At 36.0% G+C, this 25,768-nt stretch overlaps 2 protein-coding genes across 3 annotated transcripts in view; one reads left to right on the top strand and one right to left on the bottom strand.

Annotated features, from left to right (window-relative positions):
* The window catches only part of LOC127874644 (sushi, von Willebrand factor type A, EGF and pentraxin domain-containing protein 1-like), a 496,927-nt gene that overhangs the window by 299,510 nt on the left and 171,649 nt on the right, over positions 1–25,768 (bottom strand). The window lies entirely within an intron of this gene.
* On the top strand, positions 876–19,949 carry LOC127874635 (uncharacterized). Its single transcript, XM_052419097.1, has 18 exons — positions 876–1,042; positions 1,792–1,918; positions 5,100–5,299; positions 8,218–8,372; positions 9,035–9,212; positions 12,547–12,647; positions 13,004–13,217; positions 13,494–13,657; positions 14,958–15,153; positions 15,679–15,846; positions 16,114–16,269; positions 16,542–16,617; positions 16,925–16,985; positions 17,376–17,397; positions 17,648–17,730; positions 17,969–18,193; positions 18,414–18,578; positions 18,726–19,949. Exons 1-18 carry the CDS (start codon positions 889–891, stop codon positions 19,014–19,016), a joined length of 2,736 nt encoding a protein of 911 aa, XP_052275057.1. The 5' UTR covers positions 876–888; the 3' UTR covers positions 19,017–19,949.

A 25,768-nucleotide genomic window follows, 5' to 3' on the forward strand; every position in this document is an offset into this window, starting at 1 on the left:
GCGTCACTTTGAATCTCACCGGAGGCGTGTATCGAACAATATAGTGCACGGATGTATTTGCTTAACGATTACCACTCTATCAGTGTAAAATGAAAATACATCCGCGAAAAAGAGAAATGCATTATTTTAAAACGTGTCTATAGGCAAGTAAGGGGAAAAACCATCGATGACGCGCATTTGTCTCTAAAGATATGAGTAACAAGTTCCAGTAAGTGTAAACGTAGATTATACATTTTTTTAATTGTGTTAAGATTTAAGCTAAGTTTGCACCGATTTTGATAGTTTGCTGAGCCCATGTATGTTTCTAAACAAAGCCCCGAAATAATTTAAAGCTATAATAAATTGACAAAACTAAAGGCTTCTCTAGAGAAAGCGTGTTTAAATCTTACTATAGTAGATAAAGCCTGAGAAGAAATGTGGTAATATGGAAAATACCGGCGATTATACGAAAAGTACTGAGTAATTTGGTTTCGAGCTTGTTTTTAATTAAATTTTATCTCATCCTATTCTAATATACCATTTTCAAGCAAGCATGAATATAACATAAATTAACACAGGCATAAACATGTCAGACGTCAATTATGTGATCTTTTTTTATTTGTAATATTCAACTTATTTATAAACTTGTTGACTTAAATGTAAGCTTTTGCAAATATATAAACAGTCGTAAAATGTCGATGCGTACTGCAAATACAAAGCTATTTGTTATTTGTGAGGCAATTGTAATTTTGATGCATGAATTTGTCATTTATAAACACGCTTAAAATAGTAAATTACGTGAATCTAACACTTTTGTATTACATCTATAAACCGCAGTCCAATTGAATATGCAAAGTCCCCGCAATATGATTGCGAAAGTACGCGAATCAGGTTTCAATACCCGCCCGTATGGTATGCGCTGGTTTAACAAATCCAGTTTGGTATTCGATGTGTCACGATGTGAAACTACGCAATTATAGGAATATGGAATTAACTATCCTGCCACGGATATTTGTCGTTTGGATTGTGCTTTTTATCCTTCACCATAGATTTGCTCTCTCAAGTAAGAGAATTTTAATTAAATAATAATAATAATAATAATAATAATAGTAATAATAATAATAATAATAATAACAATAATAATAACAATAATAATAATAATAACAATAATAATAATAATAATAATAATAATTAAAACAATGACAATAACTATAATAAAATTATTATAATGGCGATAATGATAATAATAACGATGATAATAATTATGATACTACTACAACTAATTTTATTACTACTTATACTAATAATACTGATGATGATGGTGATGATGATATTGATGATGATAATGATGACGATGATGATCATGATGACGATGATGATCATGATGATAACAACTAAAAGTCAAAGTTTTAATATATATCTTCAATATTGATTAATTGATATTGTGTAATCGATTAGGATTTAAACTATCCGAGACGGAATTCCATGAAAAATGAAATTCTTGTTGGCCATTTGATACACTATCGACAACACCATGCAAATAAATAAATAATAATAATGATACTAAAAACAATAATGAAAATGATGAAGAAGATGGTGATGATGATATCACTATAATTATTATTATTATTATTATAAAAATAATAATAATAATTATTATTATATATAATATTTATGCTGGTGATAATATATAATAATTACGCCCATACACAGAAATATCTGGACTTCTTACACAGAAACACATGACTTGACGCTCATATAACTTTTCCGAACTCTATGGTCGTTACTAAATCAACTTGCGCATGGTTTTAGTGACACTGAACCAGCCGGAAAATCTGACGTGTATATCGTACAACTTCCAGAATCTTACATGCTCCTTCTCCCTAGATCGTAAAGGAGTCGCTGATCGTAAGGTTAACTGGACCATGGAATATCAAACGTAAGTCTTGCACACATTGCCATGATGGCTATCTTGTACGCGCGGTGGTTGCATGATTGGTACACGGGCTTTTCATTTAGGCAATCCTGCTTATATCGCCGCTCCGGCGCATGTGAGCTTGGTTAATGGTCAACATACTGGACAGATAGGGTTTCCACACATAGGGTTTATTTAAACCTTTTAGAGTCTTGCCAATTACTTAGGTTAAGAATAAAAGTGCTTTAACACACTCCAGGCAGGTGCGGGCGGATCTGTTTACGTATTTTAAACGTATTCATGTAAAATCAATGTAACCAAGGGCCTCAAGAATATTAAAAAATATTTGGGACCGTTTCCTATGTCGAACCCTGTGTGAAGAAGATAATGAGAACATTTCGAAAATAGTTTGAACAAAAATCAAAGCTAGGAAATCCTCGATCGCTATGCGGACACCATATCCACCACGAAGACACGACCTACATGGTAGAGGAAACTCATGGCGGGATAGTTAATTAATAATTGCACAACTTCTAAAAAAAAATAAAAAAATGGACATATCACAACTGTTCATAATGTTGTAATGAATAACCTATGTCTTTGGATAAACAAATACGTTAACTCATCATTTTACACTGTCGTCTCGATGAAATGAGCGCGATTGCTTATGTTCGGTTACGACTATAAGAATGTGTGCCACGATTAAAATCGAAGTCTTAATCACGATTATGTTTACGCTATTTATTTAGCAGTCTTTATCGTGAAGTTCTAGTGGTGATTTTAATTGATCGGTTCGAGTATTTTCGGATCTTAAAACAATTTAAGTCGCGTTCTGAGAAAAATGGGCATAATGCATGTGCGTAAAGTGTCGTCCCAGTTTAGCCTGTGCAGTCCGCACAGGCTAATCAGGGACGACACTTTCCGCTTTAATGACATTTTTCGTTTAAATGAAGTCTCTTCTTAGCAAAAATCCAATTTTGGTGGAAAGTGTCGTTCCTGATTAGCCTGTGCGGACTACACAGGCTAATCTGGGACGACACTTTACGCACATGCATTAACACCAGTTTTCTCAGAACAAGGCTCATTTTTTAAATCGGCTTAATCATTGATTTTTTTTATTAATTTCGAACAGTCAAAAATAATCCACGATTTACATGATCAACTATTTAAAAATGTCAATCTGGGTCATCAAATCTGATCGTATCGTATCGTAAAAAATCGCCTCAGATCTTATCGATTCGTATATCATCCGATCAGGTAATAGTCCTGGCTACAAACTGAATAACATCGCTAAAATCGTAACAGATATCTTCCTAACAACCATATAGCGCGTCATTTGATACTTGGTAATAGCTCCACTCCCAAAATATGCGTTCTGTACGTAATATCGTTTATTCAAGAATAAAAAATCGTTTATTAAACTAACTGAGAATGAAGTACTACATACCGTATTTCACACTTAAACCCAGCGAAATTGATGTTGATATTACATGAATGCTTTTAATATTTAGAACACGATATTTCATGTTAACCAAAAACTTCTTTTAAATAATACATATTTATTTTCAAATGTTTGCTTTTATATTCTATATTAAATTTTCGCACACTATTCACGCCGATATACATTTACATTGCACACTGTACAACCCCTCCCCCCACTTACACCTAAAAGACAACGACAAAACACAAAAATAACAAATAAATTGATAGTTTCGATAACATTTGATTTAAAAAGTTCACTTCACAGTTTCGGTTACAACTGATTTATTTCTTCATTTACAGACGTGTCTTTCGTGGAATCGATACGTATTAGCACGTACACACGCGCGTTTCTTTATACTTTAGTGTATAGCTGAAACAATTCTCATTGTTAATGTTGTACTGATCGGCTTGTCTTTTATCATTTTTTATTCGCGGTACAAATATGATAATTACGTTGGCATCAGTGAGGTCTTGTTCAATCCTTAATTGCACGGTAATTTACCCATTCATGGCTAGATCTAGAAAAAAGGCCTTGGCAAACAGCGTAGACCCAGATGAGACGCCGCATGATGCGGCCAGGGTCTGCGCTGTTTGCTTAAAGGAATTTCCGAAAGAAATATTCTAAATATAGAAATAAATTTACATCCCCAATTTTTGAAATAAATTGATCCAATTTAGAAGGATTGGAGAGTCCACTAGGCTTAAATGGATTAAATACTGTGTCGTCTTAATCGTGCAGTCTTCATTTACTTGTGAAGTCACCATGATTTAAACTTAAGTTTGTTTTTTGGCTGTATCGCTGTATAAGTATGTCATTTGGTTTGTTAGAACTTTTACAAAAGATCTGTTTTGCAAAAGTATAATAAATTAATAATCAAGTACGTGTTAAATTTCGAACAGGATAGTATTTGGTTTATTTTAAGAAGATCTGAGATTGTATGCGTGTGTTTTTTACCAATTGTTTAAAGATTTGTAAACAGGGGTCCCATTCCCGCAATTAAAAATCTGTCCATTGTTCCTTACTTAATTTACTTCAAGATGAAATATTTTCGTATGTGACAACCTCAAGATGGTAATCATTACCCAAGGGTCGGTCAAAGCTCACGTTGATGTGGGCCCAATAGTTGGCGTAGACTTTAAAAGCAAATTGAAAGTGGTTTTGTTTCCTCCGAAACCGCAATGGCTATAGGTTATTTGACATTAAATATTGTATACATGTAGTTGTCTTCTAAACCACCAGCGGTTTAATAACGGCCTTGTATCCATCTTAATAACTTTCATGTGATAGTAAAGGGACCCGTGAAACACATGAATTGGTTCGATGGGAAAATGTTCTAAGGGTTTAGTTTTCAAAACCTCCATCTCTGAAACTGAAAATCTCATAGTATTATCTAGTAACGTCGATACATTATGTAAGTTATATAAATATTCCTCACCAAAGACCAACACAAAAGGCGAAACTAGCCACCTCCAAGTGACACGTGATTTAGTAGATTAAAATAGCAAAAACTACCTCTAATGTTATCTTCTAAATCTGCACGTTCCGATCATGATACAGATCCATAATATGCATGAGTTATTTGTATGCGTTTTATTAAAAGATGCACAGCTTATAAAATGATTTAGGTTTCAAACAACTAGTTATCTCATTTGATTTATATAAGATTGACGTTGAATCGTTTTATCCCATGTTAAACGTCCATGCTGTTATTCTGTTTTTCAGCAAGCCATTCCGAGATTGGACGGCGCTGCCTCCTTGGAAATGCAATCTCGCGGCGTTCACGTGTGCATGGGACAGCGTCATGGAAAGATCTAACTGGACCTTTAACCGCGCCACGTCGCACTACCTTATCCGTATTAAAGTCGAGACTCAAAACACATCGTTTTGGAGTCGGCATTGGAATGTGAGCACTTCTGCAATAGGTAAATACCGCAAAATGACATTGTTTAATTTTAACTTCAAATCTATATGCATGTCATTTTGTATTTTATAGGTCTTTGTTTTGACGCTTGTGGTTTTTCTTTTAATGTGGACACGAGATCCAAGCTGGATCACATAAAAGTAACCAATAAAAAAGCGCTGTTCTCGGTGGTTTTCAGTCACAAGTTTAGATAGTGCAACTGGCTACGTTTTCCTTGTCAAGCCGCGAAAAAGGCACCAGGTTATCATTACAAAGAGAATTAAAAAAAAGGGGGAAATAAATAAAAAAAAATATTCCCAACCTACATTTACAGTGATTTATGCGTCCCTTTATTCATATTAATTTATTTGTTAGTTAAGAAAATGCCAGTTCCTTATTCGATTTGAATAAGATTACGTATTAAAACCGAATAAGGAACTATTCTATCATTATATAAAACAATGTAGAAATGTACTGCAATTAATATATTTTATACCCGACCTACATTCACAAGAATTTTCGTTAATTTATTCGTCTCGTTGGTTCATTTTTGATTTATAGACAGAACATTCCAGTTCCTAATTCGATTTGAATAACGAATAAGGAACCAGTTCCTTATTCCTTATTCAAACTGAATAATTACCCTGATTATCATTACTGAAAACTAAGTAGACATGTATTGTAATTAGTTTTTTTGATATACAACCTATATGTGTATATATATATATATATATATATATATATATATATATATATATATATATATATATATATATATATATATATATATATATATATATATATATATATATATATATATATATATATATATATATATAATGATGTTCATTTATATGCGGTTAATTTAGGATTGCTTCATTGATGTTTAAGTAATGATGTTTAAGTTTTATTCGGCTTGAATAAGGAACTGGTTCCTTTTTTCTTATTCAGCCGCGAAAAATGAACTGGATTATAAATAAAAACAAACATGTTGAAATGTACAAGATTGAACTTTTATACCACATGCATGGTAAATAATGTAATATGATTTAGGTTTTGTTGATGTGAAGTTAGTATTTTAATTAGAAAATATCGGTCTAGTTAAAACAAGAAATCCTATGCAAGCGCGAAGAAGAAACATGAATATGTAGCGTAAAACATAAAGTAAATTTAATCGAGTTATTTTGTTTTGATCTACTTAAGAATTGTATGCCTTATTTTTCTTTAAAACATTATATCAAATATGTTAAGCTTCAATAAGGAATAAGGAACAGCTCCTTATTCCTTTTTCGCAAAGGAACTAGGAAAAAGGAACCAACTTACCCTCCATATGAGAGGCCGATATTCAAATGCTTTACATCGCAAAATTGAAGTGCAAAGATTTCTGAAAATTCCACTTAAAATGCGCTTGATCCATGGTGTTTCCTTTCCTATACATTCGTACATATGGTTAACCAGGAATATTATTACACACTTTAACACGTATAAGCTGCTCTAAATACTATTACACACTTTAACACGTATAAACTGCTCTAAATATTAATACCAAATATAAATTGTTTCATTATACTGAAAAAGGTAACAATTGACATTTTATAAACAAAGATAACTCGCTCAACAATAAAATATACCAGGAGGAGTTTCTTAAAATAAGGTATGGTGCTTATGTGAAATGGATTTAAATATTAAGAAGTTTTTGTATGGGGGTTGGATAACGCATAAGGTACCTGTAACATTTGACTTTATTCAGCTTAATGACCAGCGTTAAATGTTCAACACGTTTACAATATCACATCATAGTATTAACAATTTTATCTTCTATTTATTTCCATAATTTGATACTTGATAGCGAACACATTATGTATTACGCGATATTACGCATGTTATCTCGTTTAAAGCATGAATTGATTATGTCTTTGAAATTTAACTTAGTTACTTAATTTCGATACTTTTTCGGCGTCTTAAATGACTTGCTTTGTAGCAAAAAAAGTTTTTCTAAAGGAAGATCTGTGAGCATCATATAAGAGATGAAATGTGAACTCTAAACACGTGGTAGATTACTAGTTTACATTCACTGATAATGCTACAAACATGGAAGCATATTTGTTCATATATGAGATGAACTATGAATTTTAAACACAGTTAAAATATTTGTTCAGATAAGATATTTAATGTACACGTTACACATAGACTGGTGAACTCTGAACTCTACACCACAGGGAAAAGTCTCGATATTTTACTATATACTATATATACTAGTATATATATAGTATATAGTAAAACTAGAGACTTTTCCCTGTGCTCTACACATAATGAAAATATTTCTTTAACCAGAAATGAACTGTGATTTCTACACAGATGAAATAATATTTGTTTATATTAGTGATTAACTATGAACTTGACACACACACACAGGTACTTGAACATTTGTTTTGGTCCTTATATATATATAATACGATAAAAGGTATCCAACGATGATTTCACAGGTGTATTGAATAACACAATGCAACAGCATAAAAGATCAAACAATGCACACATACACAGGTACTTGATTTTTTTGGTCCTTATATATATAATAAGCTCATTATATATATAAGGACCAAAAAAAAAATCAAGGACCTGTGGACACACAGTTCGGATATTTGTTAACATTTGATATGAACTGTGAACTATGCTCACAGTTGCACATCGAATATTTCTCTTAGAAATAAACATGCTTGTTACCAACCCGATATTGCTTCAGCAATGGTTTGGCATTCTCTTTCTACGACTGTCATACGTACGGCATTGTATATTATTCTAATAACAAGTTATAATTTCTTTAACACAACTAAATACCGTACATATTCGTTCGAACTAACAGCACATGAACCAGATTAATAGAAACATGTTATCGGGTTAAATTAATTTACTGTCTAATGCACAAAGATCTACTTTAAGTGAAACCTGGTCGTGTGCGGTCGTTAAACGCCACGCTTGAAAATGCGTCGCTGCTGTTGAATTGGAAAGTCCCGATTTACCTGAGCAGGACGGACTTCGACCCTCTGGACTTCCGCATACGTTTACAGGACAGGCAAGTCTGGGACAACAGGACGGTAAGAAAGCTAGGGCGACTGTTGTAACAATCATATGTCGGTCGTTTAGAAAAGCTTATCAGCTGCCCTGAAGTAGACAAAAACATTTCTGAAAAAAACAATCACTATCATATATATATATATATATATATATATATATATATATATATATACATATATATATATATATATATATATATATATATATATATACATATATATATATTACAAGGTATATATATAACAAGGTATCAAAATGAAAATCATCCGAAAACAGGGTGCATCGTTCTGAACAGCTATAACTGCATCAATTGTGCAGCGATTTCCATGAACTTGATCTTATTCAACGCAGAAATGAATTTCCTTTCTGTAAATGTACATATTTTGTTATAGTTCTACAAATGCTGGGTCAAATTTTAAGAAATAACACGATACACAACTCGCTGCCCAATTAATTAAGATCTGGCTGTTTAAAGCGATGCATCCGTTTTGGGGTCGTTTTGAGTTGAATACCTTGTTATATATACGTTTGAATGTGATTTTTTTTCAGAGATGACTTTTCGTTATATTTTTTTATTTTTTAAAATGATGTTTTAACTAATTAATATCATAGCCACACGCTAACCACCTGTGAAATAACATACTAGTTTTTTATGTTCTTCTGAATGATTTTGTTTTTTCAGATCTATGTCCGCGCAGTGAATAATTCATCCAATCCTAATAACGACTTTTGTTACAACGTTAGCATGTTGCTAGGGAACGCCAACTACACAGTGACTGTGCAGGTGAAACCATCACAGGCTCCCTCAGATCTTTACTGGAGTGACCCAGAAACAGAGACATTCAACACCAATGCCACAGGTAAATAGGGTGGTGACAATAAGCACTCCTGCCATTGGTAAAATGGTACCGTGACAGTCAGCTGTCCTGCTACAGGTAAATAGGGTGGTGACAGTCAGCTACCCTGCCACATGTAAATATGGTACAGTGACAGTCAGTACTCCTGTCAGAGGTAAATATGGTACAGTGACAGTCAGCAATCCTGCAAGAGGTAAATAGGGTGGTGACCGTCAGCACTCCTGCCACAGGTAAATATGGTACAGTGACAGTCAGTACTCCTGTCAGAGGTAAATATGGTACCGTGACAGTCAGCTGTCCTGCTAGAGGTAAATAGAGTGGTGACAGTCAGCACTCCTGCCACAGGTAAATATGGTACAGTGACAGTCAGTACTCCTGTCACAGGTAAATATGGTACAGTGACAGTCAGTACTCCTGTCACAGGTAAATATGGTACAGTGACAGTCAGCAATCCTGACAGAGCTACATAGGGTGGTGACAGTCAGCACTCCTACCACAGGTAAATAGGGTACAGTGACAGTTAGTACTCCTGTCAGAGGTAAATATGGTACAGTGACAGTCAGCAATCCTGCCAGAGGTACATAGGGTGGTGACAGTCAGCACTTCTGCCAGAGGTAAATAAAGTACGGTGACAGTCAGTACTCCTGTCAGAGATACATATGGTACAGTGACAGTCAGCAATCCTGCCAGAGGTACATAGGGTGGTGACAGTCAGCACTCCTGCCAGGGGTAAAAAAAGTACTCTTGTCAGAGGTAAATAGGGTACAGTGAAAGTCAGTACTCCTGTCAGAGGTTAATATGGTACAGTTACAGACAGCAATCCTGCCAGAGGTAAATAGGGTACAGTGACAGTCAGCACTCCTACCACAGGTAAATAGGCTACAGTGACAGTCAGCACCTCTGCCAGAGGTAAATAGGGTACAGTGAAAGTCAGTACTCCTGTCAGAGGTAAATAGGGTACAGTGATAGTCAGCACTCCTGCCAGATGTAAATAGGGTGGTGACAGTCAGCACTCCTGCCAGGGGTAAAAAAGTACAGTGACAGTCAGCACACCTGACAGAGGTTAATAGGGTACAGTGACAGTCAGCACTTCTGCTGGGGGTAAATAGGGTACAGTGACAATCAGCATTCCTTCCAGAGGTAAATAGCTTACAGTGACAGTCAGCACTCCTGCTAGGGGTAAATAGGGTACAGTGACATTCAGAACTCCTGCTATGTGTAAATAGGGTACAGTGACAGTCAGCACTCCTGCCATGGGTAAATAGGGTACAGTAACAGTCAGCACTCCTGCTAGGGGTAAATAGGGTACAGTGACAGTCAGAACTCCTGCTATGGGTAAATAGGATACAGTGAAAGTCAGCATCACTGCTAGGGGTAAATAGGGTGCAGTGACAGGCAGCAATCCTGCTAGGGGTAAATAGGGTACAATGACAGTCAGAATTCCTGCCAGAGGTAAATAGGGTACAGTGACAGTCAGCACACCTGACAGAGGTAAATAGGGTACAGTGACAGTCAGCACCCATGCTAGGGATAAATAGGGTACAGTGACAGTCAGAACTCATGTCACATGTAAATAGGGTACAGTGACAGCACTCCTGCCAGATGTAAATATGGTACATTGGCAGTCAGCACTCCTGTCACAGGTAAATAGGGTACAGTGACAGCACTCCTGCCAGATGTAAACAAGGTACATTGACTGTCAGCACTCCTGTCACGGGTAAATAGGGTACAGTGACAGCACCCCTGTCAGATGTAAATAGGGTACATTGGCAGTCAGCACTCCTGTCACAGGTAAATAGGGTGGTGACAGTCAGCACTCTTGCCACAGGTAAAAAGGGTACAGTGACATTAAGTAATTCTGTCAGAGGTAAATATGGTCCAGTGACAGACAGCAATCCTGCCAGAGGTACGTAGGGTGGTGACAGTCAGCACTTCTGCCACAGGTAAATAAGGTGGTGACAGTCAGCACTCCTGCCAGAGGTAAATAGGGTGGTGACAGTCAGCACTCCTGCCACGTGTAAATTGGGTACAGTGACAGTCAGCACTCGTGTCAGAGGTAAATAGGGTACAGTGAAAGTCAGAACTCTTGTCAGAAGTAAATAGGGGACAGTGACAGTCAGCACTCCTGCCAGAGGTAAAAAAAGTACAGTGACAGTCAGCACACCTGACAGAGGTAAATAGGGTACAGTGACAGTCAGCATTTCTTCCAGAGGTAAATAACGTACAGTGACAGTCAGCACTCCTGCTAGGGGTAAATAGGGTACAGTGGCAGTCAGCACTCCTGCTAGGGGTAAATAGGGTACAGTGACAGTCAGAACTCCTGCTAGGGGTATAGGGTACAGTGAAAGTCAGCACCCCTGCTAGGGGTAAATAGGGTACAGTGACAGGCAGCACTCCAGCTAGGGGTAAATAGTGTACATTGACAGTCAGAATTCCTGCCCGAGGTAAATAGGGTACAGTGACAATCAGCACACCTGACAGAGGTTAATAGGGTACAGTGACAGTCAGAACCCTTGCTAGGGGTAAATAGGGTACAGTGACAGTCAGAACTCCTGCCACAGGTAAAAAGGGTACAGTTACAGCACTCCTGCCAGAGGCAAGTAGGGAGGTGACAGTCAGCACTCCTGCCACATGCAAATAGGGTACAGTGACAGTCAGCACACCTTACAGAGGTAATTAGGATGCAGTGACAGTCAGCACCCCTGCCACAGGTAAATATGGTGGTGACAGTCAGCACTCCTGCCACAGGTAAATCGGGTACAGTGACAGTTGTGCTTACAATCAGCACTCCTGCCAGAGGTAAATAGGGTGGTGACAGTCAGCACTTCTACCAGAGGTAAATAGGGTGGTGACAGTCAGCACTCCTGCCACAGGAAAATAGGGTACAGTGACAGTTGTGCTAACAGTCAGCACTCCTGCCAGAGGTAAATAGGGTGGTGACAGTCAGCACTCCTGCCAGAGGTATATAGGATGGTGACAGTCAGCACTCATGCCACAGGTAAATAGGGTACAGTGACAGTTGTGCTAACAGTCAACACTCCAGCCAGAGGTAAATAGGGTGGTGACCGTCTAAACTCCTGCCACAGGTAAATAGGGTGGTGAAACGTTTGAAACAAGACATGATTGGCATCAACATGAATATACAAATTTTCATTACTATTTTTGTTCAGTGAAACAGCATATCAAAAAGTTATATAGCAATAAATGGAAGCAATTTATATATATTTTCTTTCCAGAAGTAGAATTAATATCCTAAAGGTCTGCAACAATACTTAATGTTGACATTGAATGCACCTTACCTTTATAAGTACACTAATACCGCGTTGGCCTGTTGTAGCTCCGACAGAGGCTCCAACTATGGCAGATGGGGGCTTTGTTGTGAACGAGGTCGGGCAAAGCTGTGCGAAGGACTTTGTAAATGTGACATTCTACTGGAAGGTAAATGTGGAAAAGAACATTGAAATGGAGCAATAAAACTAGCACTTTACGAATATAGGTTAAAATACTTAAACCGTAATTAATGTAGTTATTTTTAAGTAGGTTGTAATTGATATCGCTAAGCTATCCGTGTTTATCCATGTGTTATTTATGCCTAACGATCTGTCGCCGTGAACAAAGTCTAGCATGCTGCAAATAAGAGCGTCCTCCTGATGACGCAGATGCTGATAAAATAGCGAGACAATTATGCATTAAAGTTCCGTCAGTAAGTCATCAGCACGTGTTTTACATTTGCACGTATACCTTAATTCAAAGTGCGTTCTATCTTAGATTTTCACAATGACATGCTTTTTTAGAATCCCCACGTAAAATACTTGCGGGGAAAGAACGATAGCTACAAGATCAACATAGAAAACTCGAAAACTATAACAACAAGCACGTCGATGACACCGTTCTTAACAACGTGTTTGAACAGATTAGGCGATTACTTTGTGAATGTGCGGATGGTCAACGATGTTGGTGGTGAATCTCCTAGATCTTCTAACGTGACGTGGGGGCCTTGGAAGAAAGGTACAACCCCATTATGTTTCAAAGTGTCTAATGAAAACGTGACTACACGACGGATTAAGGGGAATACACAATTGATTATTGTTTTTATTTATTAACGAAATGAGTGAATTTTAAGGATTGCATCTTCACACAAGCAATTCGTCTATTTCTATGCAAAGTTGGGTTTGCAAGACGTTTACGATGTGTTCTGACTGGTAAACAAATCACATTTGTGAAACGTATTTAGGAAGTGATATATTTTTTATCTATAACAAAAATCGACATCTGTATTTTTAGTATCCAGAGCTCGAGTAGATGTTGTGATTGTTCAGGAAGCGAGTGACGGTGTAATATTGGAATGGTCACCACCAAGTGACATTTGTAATGCCATCTCCAACGTCACATATTACTGGTGCAAATCCCACAGAGAAAGTGATGATATTAGACTTGCTAATTGTGAGGTTTGTATGCTATATTAGTTTTGATTAGTATAAAATACCTCTTCATTATACCCCCACTAAACGAAGTTTAGGGGGTACATAGAAGTGAGCTTGTCTGTCGGTCGGTCTGTCGGTCGGTCCGTGTCCGCTCTCTAATTCAAGTAGTTTTCATCCAATCTTCACCAAACTTGGTCAGAAGTTGCATCTAGATGATGTCTAGGCCAAGTTCGAACATGGATCATGGCAGGTCAAAAACTAGGTCATGGGGTCACTTATGCGTTTTAAACATTGAGCATGGTGTCTGCTCTCTAATTTAAGTATTCTTCACCAAACTTGGTCAGAATTTGTATCTAAATGATGTCTAGGTCAAGTTCGAATATGGGTCATGCCGGGTCAAAAACTAGGTCACATGGTCACTAAGTACGTTTTACACTTTCAGCATGGTGTCTGCTTTCTAACTCTAAGTAGTTTTCATCTGGTCCTCACCACACTTGGTTAGAAGTTGTATCTTGATGATGTGTAGGTCAAGTTCGAACATGGGCAATGCAGGGTCAAAAACCAGGTCACGGGGTAACTTAATGCGTTTTAAACATTGAGCATGGTGTCCGCTGTTTTTTGTGAAGACAACATGCAAAATATTCTGTGTCAATGCGGCATGTGGGGGTATTCGTCACGTCTGTGACAAAGCTCTAGTTTGAAATATTAAAGATACGTTTAGAAAGAGTTGCAACGTTTATACATGCACCCTTGTATATATTTTTTTTTAATTCCAATTATATTCAATAATTGTTTCATATGAGTTTTCCGCATATGTTTTATCACAGGCTTGGCGAATTTGTCTTTATTACAAATAGACTGCACACACCAATTTTGAAATTTGTTTTGTGCTGTTTCAAATAGAGTGTATGTTTATTATTTTATCAATAAATATTAATCATGACGTTCGTTGAAATTGATTTTTTATGTGCGACTTTTAACGTGCTTGCAAATGTCCATATTTATACAAAATTTCCGTTAGAACCTAATCATAGTTTCGTATTTTATATTCGAAAAACGTTTGATGACGGGCTTGTCGATTTTATCTCATACAAATTGACTTTATAAATACTTGTGTTATTTAAAACATTCAAATCAAATAAAATGTGTGTATTAAGGCGACCTTTCCATTTTCGATCAAGCAATAAAAAACTGTTACAATTTAACAGCAGCAAGTTAATATTTCCTCTTTTTGAATAGCTGAAATAGAAAAAAAACAACAACTGCAGTCAACGTATTGTAAATATAGTTTAACTTAGGTTTGTTGTATCACAACTTGTTTCAGACATTAAATTGGAAGAGGAATGACACAATAGACGGACTTTGTAACGGCTCGGTCCATCACTGGCTTTACAATACTGGTGACCCATCAGGCATGCGCTATGCTGTCTCAGGCATGCGCTATGCTGTCTCCATAGCAACCAGTAATGGTACTGGGGGCATGGTGTGGGACAAATATCGCTATGGAAACTACAATGCTTGTAAGTTATTCTGTACTTGTGCACAAATAAATGGTTTGGTATGCGTAATGACGAATAGTAATTACTTCATTGGCTACATCGCAAAGTTGAATAATTAAAAAATGAGGCTGGCTTTAAATAAACCATGAGCTCACGTCAAGATAATAACTCGTTTGCAAGTAAAATTGTTCACATTGTATTTCATGAATAATTTACGAGATGATATAATAAGACAAAACATGCAACAATCAATAAGATAAAAACAAACTTTTCTATACAGAATAAAATTGATATTTTGTATGAACTCATTTATTTAGTGTCATTTAAATAAGAACAGTAGTGATTATGTTCAAATACAACTGTCATTAAATTCGTGAACAAAAGCATGATATCAGTTTTTTGTTCAATTGCATTTATTGGCAGTGCAAATACCTTGTTGAAAAAAATGGCACTGCAAATACCTTGTTGAAAAAAATAGACGGTTATTTACCAATACAAAATGTGAAGCATATGAATGCCATCGAAATAATATCCAATGACTTGCAGTGCCGGCACAGCTAAATTACCAAGTTTCAATATCTACGGATGCTAAGACATCGATGACGGTCAAGATATTGAATCACGAGTTCCCACAGGTTAATCAAGGGGGTAAACCTAGCGCATTTCAAGTGATTTACAGCGAAGTTACCACCCCTGGTTCGGCTTGTCCTTTAGGTCAGTATTTATGTTAGAATCAGTCTTCGTACCGTGTTCAGTGAGCAAGTCATATTGATATTATCATAGAACAAAGCTCCTAAAATTCTAACTGTAAGAACAAAAAATAAGCTTTGGCGCCAGTATATATGTTTGATATGTCGCATTTAACAACAAACATACCCTCAGCATATACGTGTTGAACTCAGACAGAATTTTTGAAAACCTAAAGCAACTAATGAATTGTAAAAACTGTGTTGATATCCATGTATGGTTTATTATTTACAGAAAAACCACCAGCTAATTATACAGCAAACTACTTGAAGTCAGAAATAACCATAGCTCAATTAAAGTCAGGAGCAACATATGTTGTGTGCGTACGAGGAGTTAACCACGTAGGGTCAGGATTATACGGGCAACCGTTTGTTCTGCAGCTTCCCGAAGGTAGCTTAAGCGCATAATAATTTCAAAATCAAATCGTATTAAGTCATTGTATATATTGTTTTTGTTTTCGCTTGATTAAGACTATTTTTCCAAAGTATAGTAAATAAGTATATCTGTTCAATATAGTAAATATAAATATTTGTTTACTAATGTTGCTACAAATCTATTCACAGCGATAAGAACATATTCAACTTTAGGAACACCCAGTCCCTTACATTATGTGCAGGGCTTATATCAACAACATAAATGTCATTATTGTATTATGTTTTCAGAGTCCATATCGTCACTGTTGGTTGGCATTGTAGGAGCATTTATTGTGGGAATGTTCGTACTTTTAATAGGTTGTCTGTAAGTTGACGAGAATAGATAGTTGAATTGAAAACTTACATAAATGTGCTGGATAAATGTTTGTTCAAAGATCCATAAAACCATCGTTGTTCATGTATACAGAACTTTGTTCGATATGCGGCAACATAACAAAATAATCCAGAAATAAAAATGCAGTGTAATAATGACACAGTATTTTACTTGTATGGCGTATTACGTCAAAAATCATGTAAATTACTATGTTTTCCTTCTTACTTCTTTCTTATATGTTGTGCTATGCTGTTCAATGTACTATTGTATACCACTTAGTAAAGCTATTATATTTCAGGTTACGGAAAGCCTTGCCAGAGATAAAGAACTATGTGAAAAGAAAAACAGACATCACAACAGTAAGTATTATGCATTTTTTTAGACAAACTTATTAAATAAGGATCAATTTAGTACGATGGCGTGAATAGCCATGTATGAAGATATAGCATGGCCGACATGTGATTCATATTGATGACATCAAACTTCAATTTAAGACCCAGTGTAACTTTATCTTTGAGAAAGGGCGTGTGCATATTAAAAGAGAGCGTATCACTTTAAGAAAGATCGCATTTGACCCTTGCTTATGCACGTATTGTATAGTACAAAAACAGAAAATATCCATTAACATGTAAGTGAAACTTAAGAAATATCAGTGATTGTGTGAAATTCAATATATATGTAAGCATTATACCATAATACAACACAATCCAGACCACATTAATGACTTTTTTTCTATTTCGATATTTTAGAGTCACTTGGGATGGAAAACAGGTGAGAGGTTTATGCAATCAAATTTAATTAAAAAAACATGTGTAATGTTGTATAGTTTCTTATTAAGCATCGATAATTTCGACTAATTTTAATTTAAAAATAAAATACAATATACAATATATTGTATTTGTGTATGACTCATTGTTATTTCCAAACATGCTTTGAAATATTATATTTACTAAGTTATTCCAATATCCAATACAATTGATTCTTTACAAGATACATTTTTCATCATATTCATCTTTTCCAGTTTGTGAACAACCAGAAAACATGGTCGTATCTACAGACTCCACACCTTCATCGGATAACGGCACTGTTTTGACAGAAATTGAGGTAATTGTTAATTTTTATTTGTAGTGGTGTTAAATTGTGTAATATTCTTATTTGAAGATTGAAAAATCTTTCTCTTTCAATCTTATATATTGAAATAATTTGAAAATCAGCGCGATCAAAATCTTTTTAAACGTAGGTCTAGGCGGTTTAGCATAAGCTCATAAGTGTTTAATCGCCATTAAGTATAATAAGATTGTTTTATGCATTCCACTGTATGATTGTTTTATATATATTCTAGACTGATTCGAATACAACACTAGTGGACGACTGCTCAGACGAAAGTTTGCTATGTCAGTCGTGCGAAACTTCTGTTCAACTAGTGGGCGACAACGCTCATTCACTGAATACCAAACGTTGTCAACCTGCCTACATTGGCGATTACAGCACGGTAGCGTGTAATGACATTTCTAACCATGCTATCACAACATACACTCACGATAACTGTGCAAGACCTTCGTTTGAGGTAAATTTTAATCGGATAGCATATATCCTTTAATATAAAAATAATAACATCGTATGACGGCCCAATATTTGTAATAGCATAACAAAACATAATCATGTCTCTCACACATGTGAGCATATATTTGTTTCATCGTGTTCTTTAATGTATTTTGTTGCAATATATTTGATTCTAAAAAAATCTGTTATGACTACATGAAGTTAAAATAAGTCTTTTATTTTAGGCGAACATCGATTCGATTTGGAGAGACGACGAAAATGGAAATGTTGAAGACAGACTTGAACATCCAATCCACTTACCTTGTATTCCACGTCCGAGAAACTTTGATTCGTGTTCATCAGCTGAAGAAGATGGGTTGGAACAACAAGATGAAAAGTCTTCATTAATGGTAAACGCGCTTATATTTAGAAAATTAAAACGAAATAGTATTCACCTATGTTGCGCGCACAATTGACTTAATAATTCTAACATGTGCATAGTCGTACATAAAAACACATGTATATGTAATAAATCAAAACAATATATGTCATTACAGATCAAGCTGAAAGCATCAAATAACGTAAATCATTCATTGACTGGTACGAATGTGGAAACGGCTCAAGACGGAGCGTGTTTTTGTTTGAATGAAGACAGTACGGTTTGCTGTTACACGAGTAAAGGTACTCCTGAAAGAGATCCAGAGATTGCTGGAAGTGCAATATGGAACGAACAAGGCCCTATGAAATATGAACAACACTTTTGTTTGAAATCAACACCATCATACACGTTTGAAGTTGCTATTGATCAGGGGTCATCTCGCAATGAAAATTGTGTCGCTGTTCTGTAAAAACATTCTTCAACAATCAGAGACAATAGTTTTAAAACGGCTTACCATCTTGCAGTTTTGGATGAAGATTAACATGCTGGCGCAGTATACACAGAATATGTCACACATCCAGAACAGATGTCGAATATTACCCTTCCAAACACCGAACACAGTGGAAATGTATCGAATCAATCAGAACCCCAAGGGGATGTAAATAGTTACCAAAGATATGTCTGCTCGGATAAGGACAATCTAGATGGCGGTTGTTACAAGATCGAAACAAGCGGAGCACTTGATAATGACATCTATATTAGTGACTGTAAGACGGGTATGCTTTTAAAACAAACTTTGAATAATGTTTTAAAAGATCCATGTTCGTGTGCTGCTACAGCAAACAGGTCTACATATACGACTAACACAAGTGCACATATAGAGAGTTTAAGCATTTAAATAAAACAAAAATACTATGTCGATTGCCGAGAAGACTCAGATGAGAATTTTATTTAGAAAAAACGATGAGGTTAACAGTCGATTTACTGACTTGAATCGAAGCATCTTATCTTATGCAACAACTGGCGAAGATAAACATGGAACCCAGTTTGTTTGTCAATATTTTAATGCATGTTGACCATGTTTGCGCATTTAAAGGATTCAATCATAAAGATTTTCAATCCATTATTGGAACATTATTTAGCTTTATTTAACAGTTTGTATCGGTATAACGTTGCCTGCGACATGTCACACACGAACAAAATAATTTCAGGCTGAGTGGTTAATAGTTTAAAGAAGCAAACAAGAAACAGTGCCTCAAGGTCAAATGGAAACATTCATTGTTTGCTATATATCTCGTTAATTTAAATATGTTTTGTTAACATACTCGTATCATTGTAATCGCGTTGTATAACTCATATAATATGCTTGGGCATTTAATGTTTAAAGAAATAATCAACTATTCACTACATTTGTTCTTACTTCTTGGAGTTCAATGCACGATAGCTTCCAATGTAGTAACCTACTTGTAAGCGATGTGCGCTGTTCCGTGTACTGTTCTATATGTGACGGACTTACAGGCCCCAAGTAAAGTGGCTTGGGTTGGAAATAGAAAACAAAACACTTCAGTTGTCTGCATCGTTGAATTTAGAATTCATCATCTAGTGTGCAAAAAATAATGTGCTTTTATTGTAACCACTTTATTTTGTATGTAAATCACCACATTCGTGTGAATAATAATGTCAAACATAGGATTTAATAAAAAGGTGTATGACCTACACCTCATACATACTGACGAAATACTATACTTTTGAAATAATGCCAACGATCTATACGTGAAAGTAAGAAAACACTCAAACAATCAAACAATCTTTTTTTCAAGATTTAAAAAGTTAATTAACATTTAGCAATGAAGGTGTACTGAGCACACTTTTATTGTCTGAATTAATGTAAATTAATGATAAGCAGAAAACGACATATATGAAGTAAAACGCGGTTATTTGAATAATCATAAGTATATATACAATCAAGTTGATAATATCATTATGCAGATTGAATCAGCATCGCATAATTTTATCCTTTACTATAAAAAAATTCGAGGCAAACAAATAATTTTATATAATTCACTTTTTCTGCCTCGAAGCATATGCATGTGGTTCGATTGCTATAGCATACTTCACTCGTCATATTCACTTGCATGCTATTACCGACTTGTTCACACATCGTTGCGATCATCTTTAGCACTTGAACGGTGTTTTCAACGCAGTTCTTAGATGCATCACACACACATTAATTACGGTGTGTTGTGCTATATTTCTTAGCGTATTTCGCATTATAAGATATTATTGATCATATATCAAAGCATACAAAACAGGAATACAAAAGACAAATGGAAATGAAATGTAACAAGGGCTGTTTGTAAAACATGCATGCCCCCAATATGGGCTGTCAGTTGTAGTGGCAGCCATTGTGTGAATACGTTTTTTGTCACTGTGACCTTGACCTTTGACCTAGTGACCTGAAAATCAATAGGGGTCATCTGCCAGTCATGATCAATGTTCCTATGAAGTTTCATGATCATAGGCCTAATTATTCTTGAGTTATCATCAGGAAACCATTTTACTGTTTCGAGTCACTGTGACCTTGACCGTTGACCTAGTGACCTAAATATTAATCGGGGTCATCTGCCAGTCATGATCAATGTACCTATGAAGTTTCATGATCCTAGGCGTAAGCATTCTTGAGTTATCATCCGGAAACCATTTTACTGTCTCGAGTCACTGTGACCTTGACCTTTGACCTAGTGACCTGAAAATCAATAGTGGTTATTTGCCAGTAATGATCAATGTTCCTATGAAGTTTCATGATCCTAGGCGTAAGCATTCTTGAGTTATTATCCGGAAACCATTTTACTATTTCGAGTCACTGTGACCTTTACCTTTGACCTAGTGACCTGAAAATCAATAGGAGTCATCTACCAGTCATGATCAATGTACCTATGAAGTTTCATGATCCTAGGCCTAAGCATTCTTGAGTTATCATCCGGAAACCATTTTACTATTTCGAGTCACTGTGCCCTTGACCTTTGACCTAGTGACCTGAAAATCAATAGGGGTCATCTGCGAGTCATGATCAATGTACCTATGAAGTTTCATGATCCTAGGCCTAAGCGTTCTTGAGTTATCATCCGGAAACCATCTGGTGGACAGACCGACGAACCGACCGACGGACCGACCGACACGTTCAAAACAATATACCCCTCTTCTTCGAAGTGGGGCATAAAAATAGGTAAACCGGCCACACGCTAATCATTCAAACATACAGTAGACTCTGCCAATTCCGGACTCTCTGAATACCGGAACTCTCCCGATTCTGGACGGTCGGGCCCGTCCCGTATTTTCTCCTTCTATTTCTTTTTTAAAAAATGTTGAATAAACCGAACTCTCTGAAAACCGGAAACCGGACGGGTATCTCCGTAAATTTGGTCATTTTCAACGTAAAATACATTGAGTATACCGGACGGTCTAAATTCTCAAGATGCCCAACATTTATCGCGCAATTATCGATAATCGGATTAAACATACCATAAAGGTGTCAAGTCGTTACCGCGCTATGGGAGTCCGATTAAGTAAAGTAAAACAAACTGTGAATGTCTATAATAGACGTGCGGTAACACCAAAAAGTGATTGACTCGATCGTTTAATTAATTATTTATTATCGCCTATGCTAAACAATTTAATTAAAAGATTAATGCATGCCGTTGCGACGATCACTTTCTTGTGATCTTCTAGGGTATTTTAAAAGATCTTATAGCCATGTTTTTAACGCTGAAATGGTTGTCTGTTTGTTTGTCAGATAAACTGTAAGAAATATGACTGTTAAATATCCATCTATCTGTATGCAAATTCATTCATTGCCGTTTACTAATTTCGAACGCATCTAAAATGTCGCAGCCTCCAGCTAAACGCAGACGCGTAGAGCTTACGTTAAAGGATAAGATAAAGCTCATCACGGAATCAACTGCTCAACCAAAACCATCTCTGAAGGCACTCGGCGATGCATACTCTTGGCAAACCGGAACTCTCTGAAAACCGGACGATCATGCCGGTCCCGAGACCGTCCGGTTTACAGAGAGTTTATTGTATTTGACACAATTATACGCGCGTTCTGTGAACAGACCTGTTTTAGTGGTTTGACAGACATTGTTATTTGATTTGAATATTTATGGTATCGGTAATCATCGCGCTCATGCAACATAAATTGGTCAATATGGTGTAATATTTCGTATTAAATTTATCAAACATAGTTCCTATCAAGAAATTGTTTATAACACATTATTAATCTATTATTGACATATCATAATGATTTAGCCGATTAACTTCAATTATGATGTATCTAAAATAAAATTCCAGTTCACGTTAACACGAGCTGACCTTGATACTTTGCCGAATAGAATGCAAGGCATTAAATTGAGGTTCCTATTCCACTGATAGAACGATGGCTTGTTTAAAACGTAATATTTGTACATGTTTAACAGTAAATTTCGAAAACAATACTCAACTATTTCGGTTCAAACGAATAGCACGATAGGGAACAGCAATACTATCTAAAATATGCTAGTTCACAGAATGCAATATAGTAGTAATTACTTATGAGGAGAACGCTCAGACGATAACAATATAAAAATATATCAATATAAAGGGGCAAACTGTATTGATTACGAGAGTTGAGCGTGAAACTGTTTTATCCATCAAGCCTTTTCAATAGAGATACAATTTTTTCATGCTGACTTCGCAGGTAACATCGTTGCAAAGCGCACTTGTGTATTTTTGTTCATTCCTTAACCATCACAAATAGAAAGTCATTTCAGTTACCTATTAATGTAAATGTTATAACTGTTTGTAGATTTAACGTTTTCTATGTTTAAAAGTTTCAGGCCTACTGGCATTTTTTCCATATTTTATTGGAAGCTTACAAATGTAAGCCAAGGTATAACGCTGGGTTAAACAGCTATGCCGAAAAAGCTTCAGGCTAATTGAAAGTGCGCTAAAAATGCGCAGAAAGCCGTGTTTATGAACGTTTTCATTGGCGATCGGTAGACTATTGGCTTAATAGAGCGATAAGGCTAAACATTTTAGACTATTTGTCTGCTTTTGAACCGTTGCACTCAAAAGAGTCAGATTACAGAAACAGCTTAAATGCAAATCGAAGATAATTCATAGCTAACACCTCAATAATCATACAGAGAAATATATAATTTTTTTTCGAACTAAAACTCAAACATTTTCCAAAATATGTGTAAACGGCGGATGAAAGCGGAAAGAAATAAAATTACTGAAAACGGAAATTTATCTAGTGATCAGAAAGAAGACCGAAGCGAGGAAGCAAACCAATGTACCATGCTTCATTCATTCAGTTAATACCAGCATCGTTAAATCACGATAAAATAAGACATCGAAAGCAATATCTGCATACTACGTGTTATCTCAAATACAAATGACATTGATCTTATGTGTAGGGCATATCGCCGTACTTGTCCGGCTCGCTCCTAAGATCCCCAAATACATGTCTCAGAAGAAATGCAGGTCATCGTCTCCATACATGTCGGGAGTTGTGGTTACTGCGGTCAAATGACCTTTCGTTTGCAGAATCCAATCAACGACCATTTTAACGTTGGCATCAAACTGCAAAACGTTAACAAGATTTTGTTTGTAATATATATGATTACGGTGTTAGAAAAAAGCACACACGTTTGTATTTGTGTACCAATTTTGATTAATTTGCTTATAAAATTATTGTACGTAGTTGGTTTGCCCAGTGCGACTAACGTTTCTCAAGTGGTAACAAGTTTTCGTACGATTTGATCTGGTGACTTTGTTTAAGACCAAAATGTCAACTTGTCATTGATATTGTCAATGTTAACATTCTGGCAAATTTTCACCAAGATTGAGCGGTAAATGTGGCTTATATAATGGCAACAAGTGTGTTTTTATTTTCTAAAAAGAGATGGTGACAGTGTTTGGACACACATGACCCAGTTTCGAACAAAGCCTAGATATTTTCAAGACGTTCGTATTAAACAAACATGAGGGCTACTTCTGACCCGAAGAAACTTAACTGTTCTAAGCAGCTTTTGTGATGTTTTCGAATCCATTTTAGAACTCGGTCGAGCTATAATTAAAACCTAATTTACTGAGCGTGTTTCATGATGATTGGACCATAAATGTGACTCCAATAGTGCTTACATGGTAAAACTACACCCATACAAAGACAACTGACCCGATCCCTCTTTGACATGTGTTCAACAGATCAGACCAAACGTGACTATTATAGCGTTAACGAGGTTTTACTAAGACCATATACTGAAATTTGCCCTTACCCATGGAGCCCTTTTTAAACGTACCGGGACCATTTTCAAACTCAGCACATATATCATAAGAACAAATGTTATAAACAGGTGTCATGAAGATTGGGCCAAAAATGTGACTTATTAACAAAGTTTCACAAAAGACCTATAAGAAATACTGCATCGCCCCCTAGAGGGCATTATTTTCAACAAACAGGACCTAATTTTGAACTTCGACGCAATATCATTTAGAGAATACAAAGTTGACTTCTAGAGTAATATTAAGGTTTCACCATAGCCATATAACGAAAACTTCCCCAAACTCTGGTAGCCATAATTTAACGAACCATGACCATTTTGAATGTGGCCGATAAATCATTAGAAAATAATTATGATCTCAGAAAGTTTCATGAAAATGTAAATTCTAGACTGTTAATTAGCGCTTTATCTAATTTGAATTGGCCCAGCTTGTTATCACACGTGACCAAGTTTTGAACTCGTCCAAGATATCGTTGAGATTTTGTAAGGACAAATGCTCTGACCATCTTTCATACAGTTTGGGAGCATTAATGTGACTTCTAAAGGATTTTCCAGATGAATGCCGACGGCGAACGACGGCAAAATGTGATCACACAAGTTTTCCATTAGCACTTTGAGCGAACAATGAGGCCTCTTGAAATGTAACGCACTTAAAGTTTACACACATCATTATACGTCAGACAATAAGCAATAACAGCTGCTCACGTTCAGCGCTTCGTGCCAAAGTGAGTGTATAAAAATGAGATATAGTTTCTTAAAAAAAACATACGATAAAAGGTGTCTCGAAGAACGACCACTTTTCTTGTGCAAAACTAGACAGAAAAGATCCACAACATTTTCCGGTTCAAAACCGTGTAGTTTTTATGAATCTACATGTGTCAAGAATTACCTCTGATCT

Source organism: Dreissena polymorpha, chromosome 3 (genome assembly GCF_020536995.1).
Source record: "Dreissena polymorpha isolate Duluth1 chromosome 3, UMN_Dpol_1.0, whole genome shotgun sequence".
NCBI lineage: Eukaryota > Metazoa > Mollusca > Bivalvia > Myida > Dreissenidae > Dreissena > Dreissena polymorpha.

What these genes read in the sequence shown, in the direction of transcription:
- LOC127874635 (XM_052419097.1), top strand. Translation starts at nt 889, where the DNA reads ATGGTATGCGCTGGTTTAACAAATCCAGTTTGGTATTCGATGTGTCAC. An exon ending in ATGTGACATTCTACTGGAAG is followed by an intron (nt 12,648 to 13,003) that starts GTAAATGTGGAA and finishes ATGCTTTTTTAG; the next exon opens with AATCCCCACGTAAAATACTT. An exon ending in GTGGGGGCCTTGGAAGAAAG is followed by an intron (nt 13,218 to 13,493) that starts GTACAACCCCAT and finishes CTGTATTTTTAG; the next exon opens with TATCCAGAGCTCGAGTAGAT.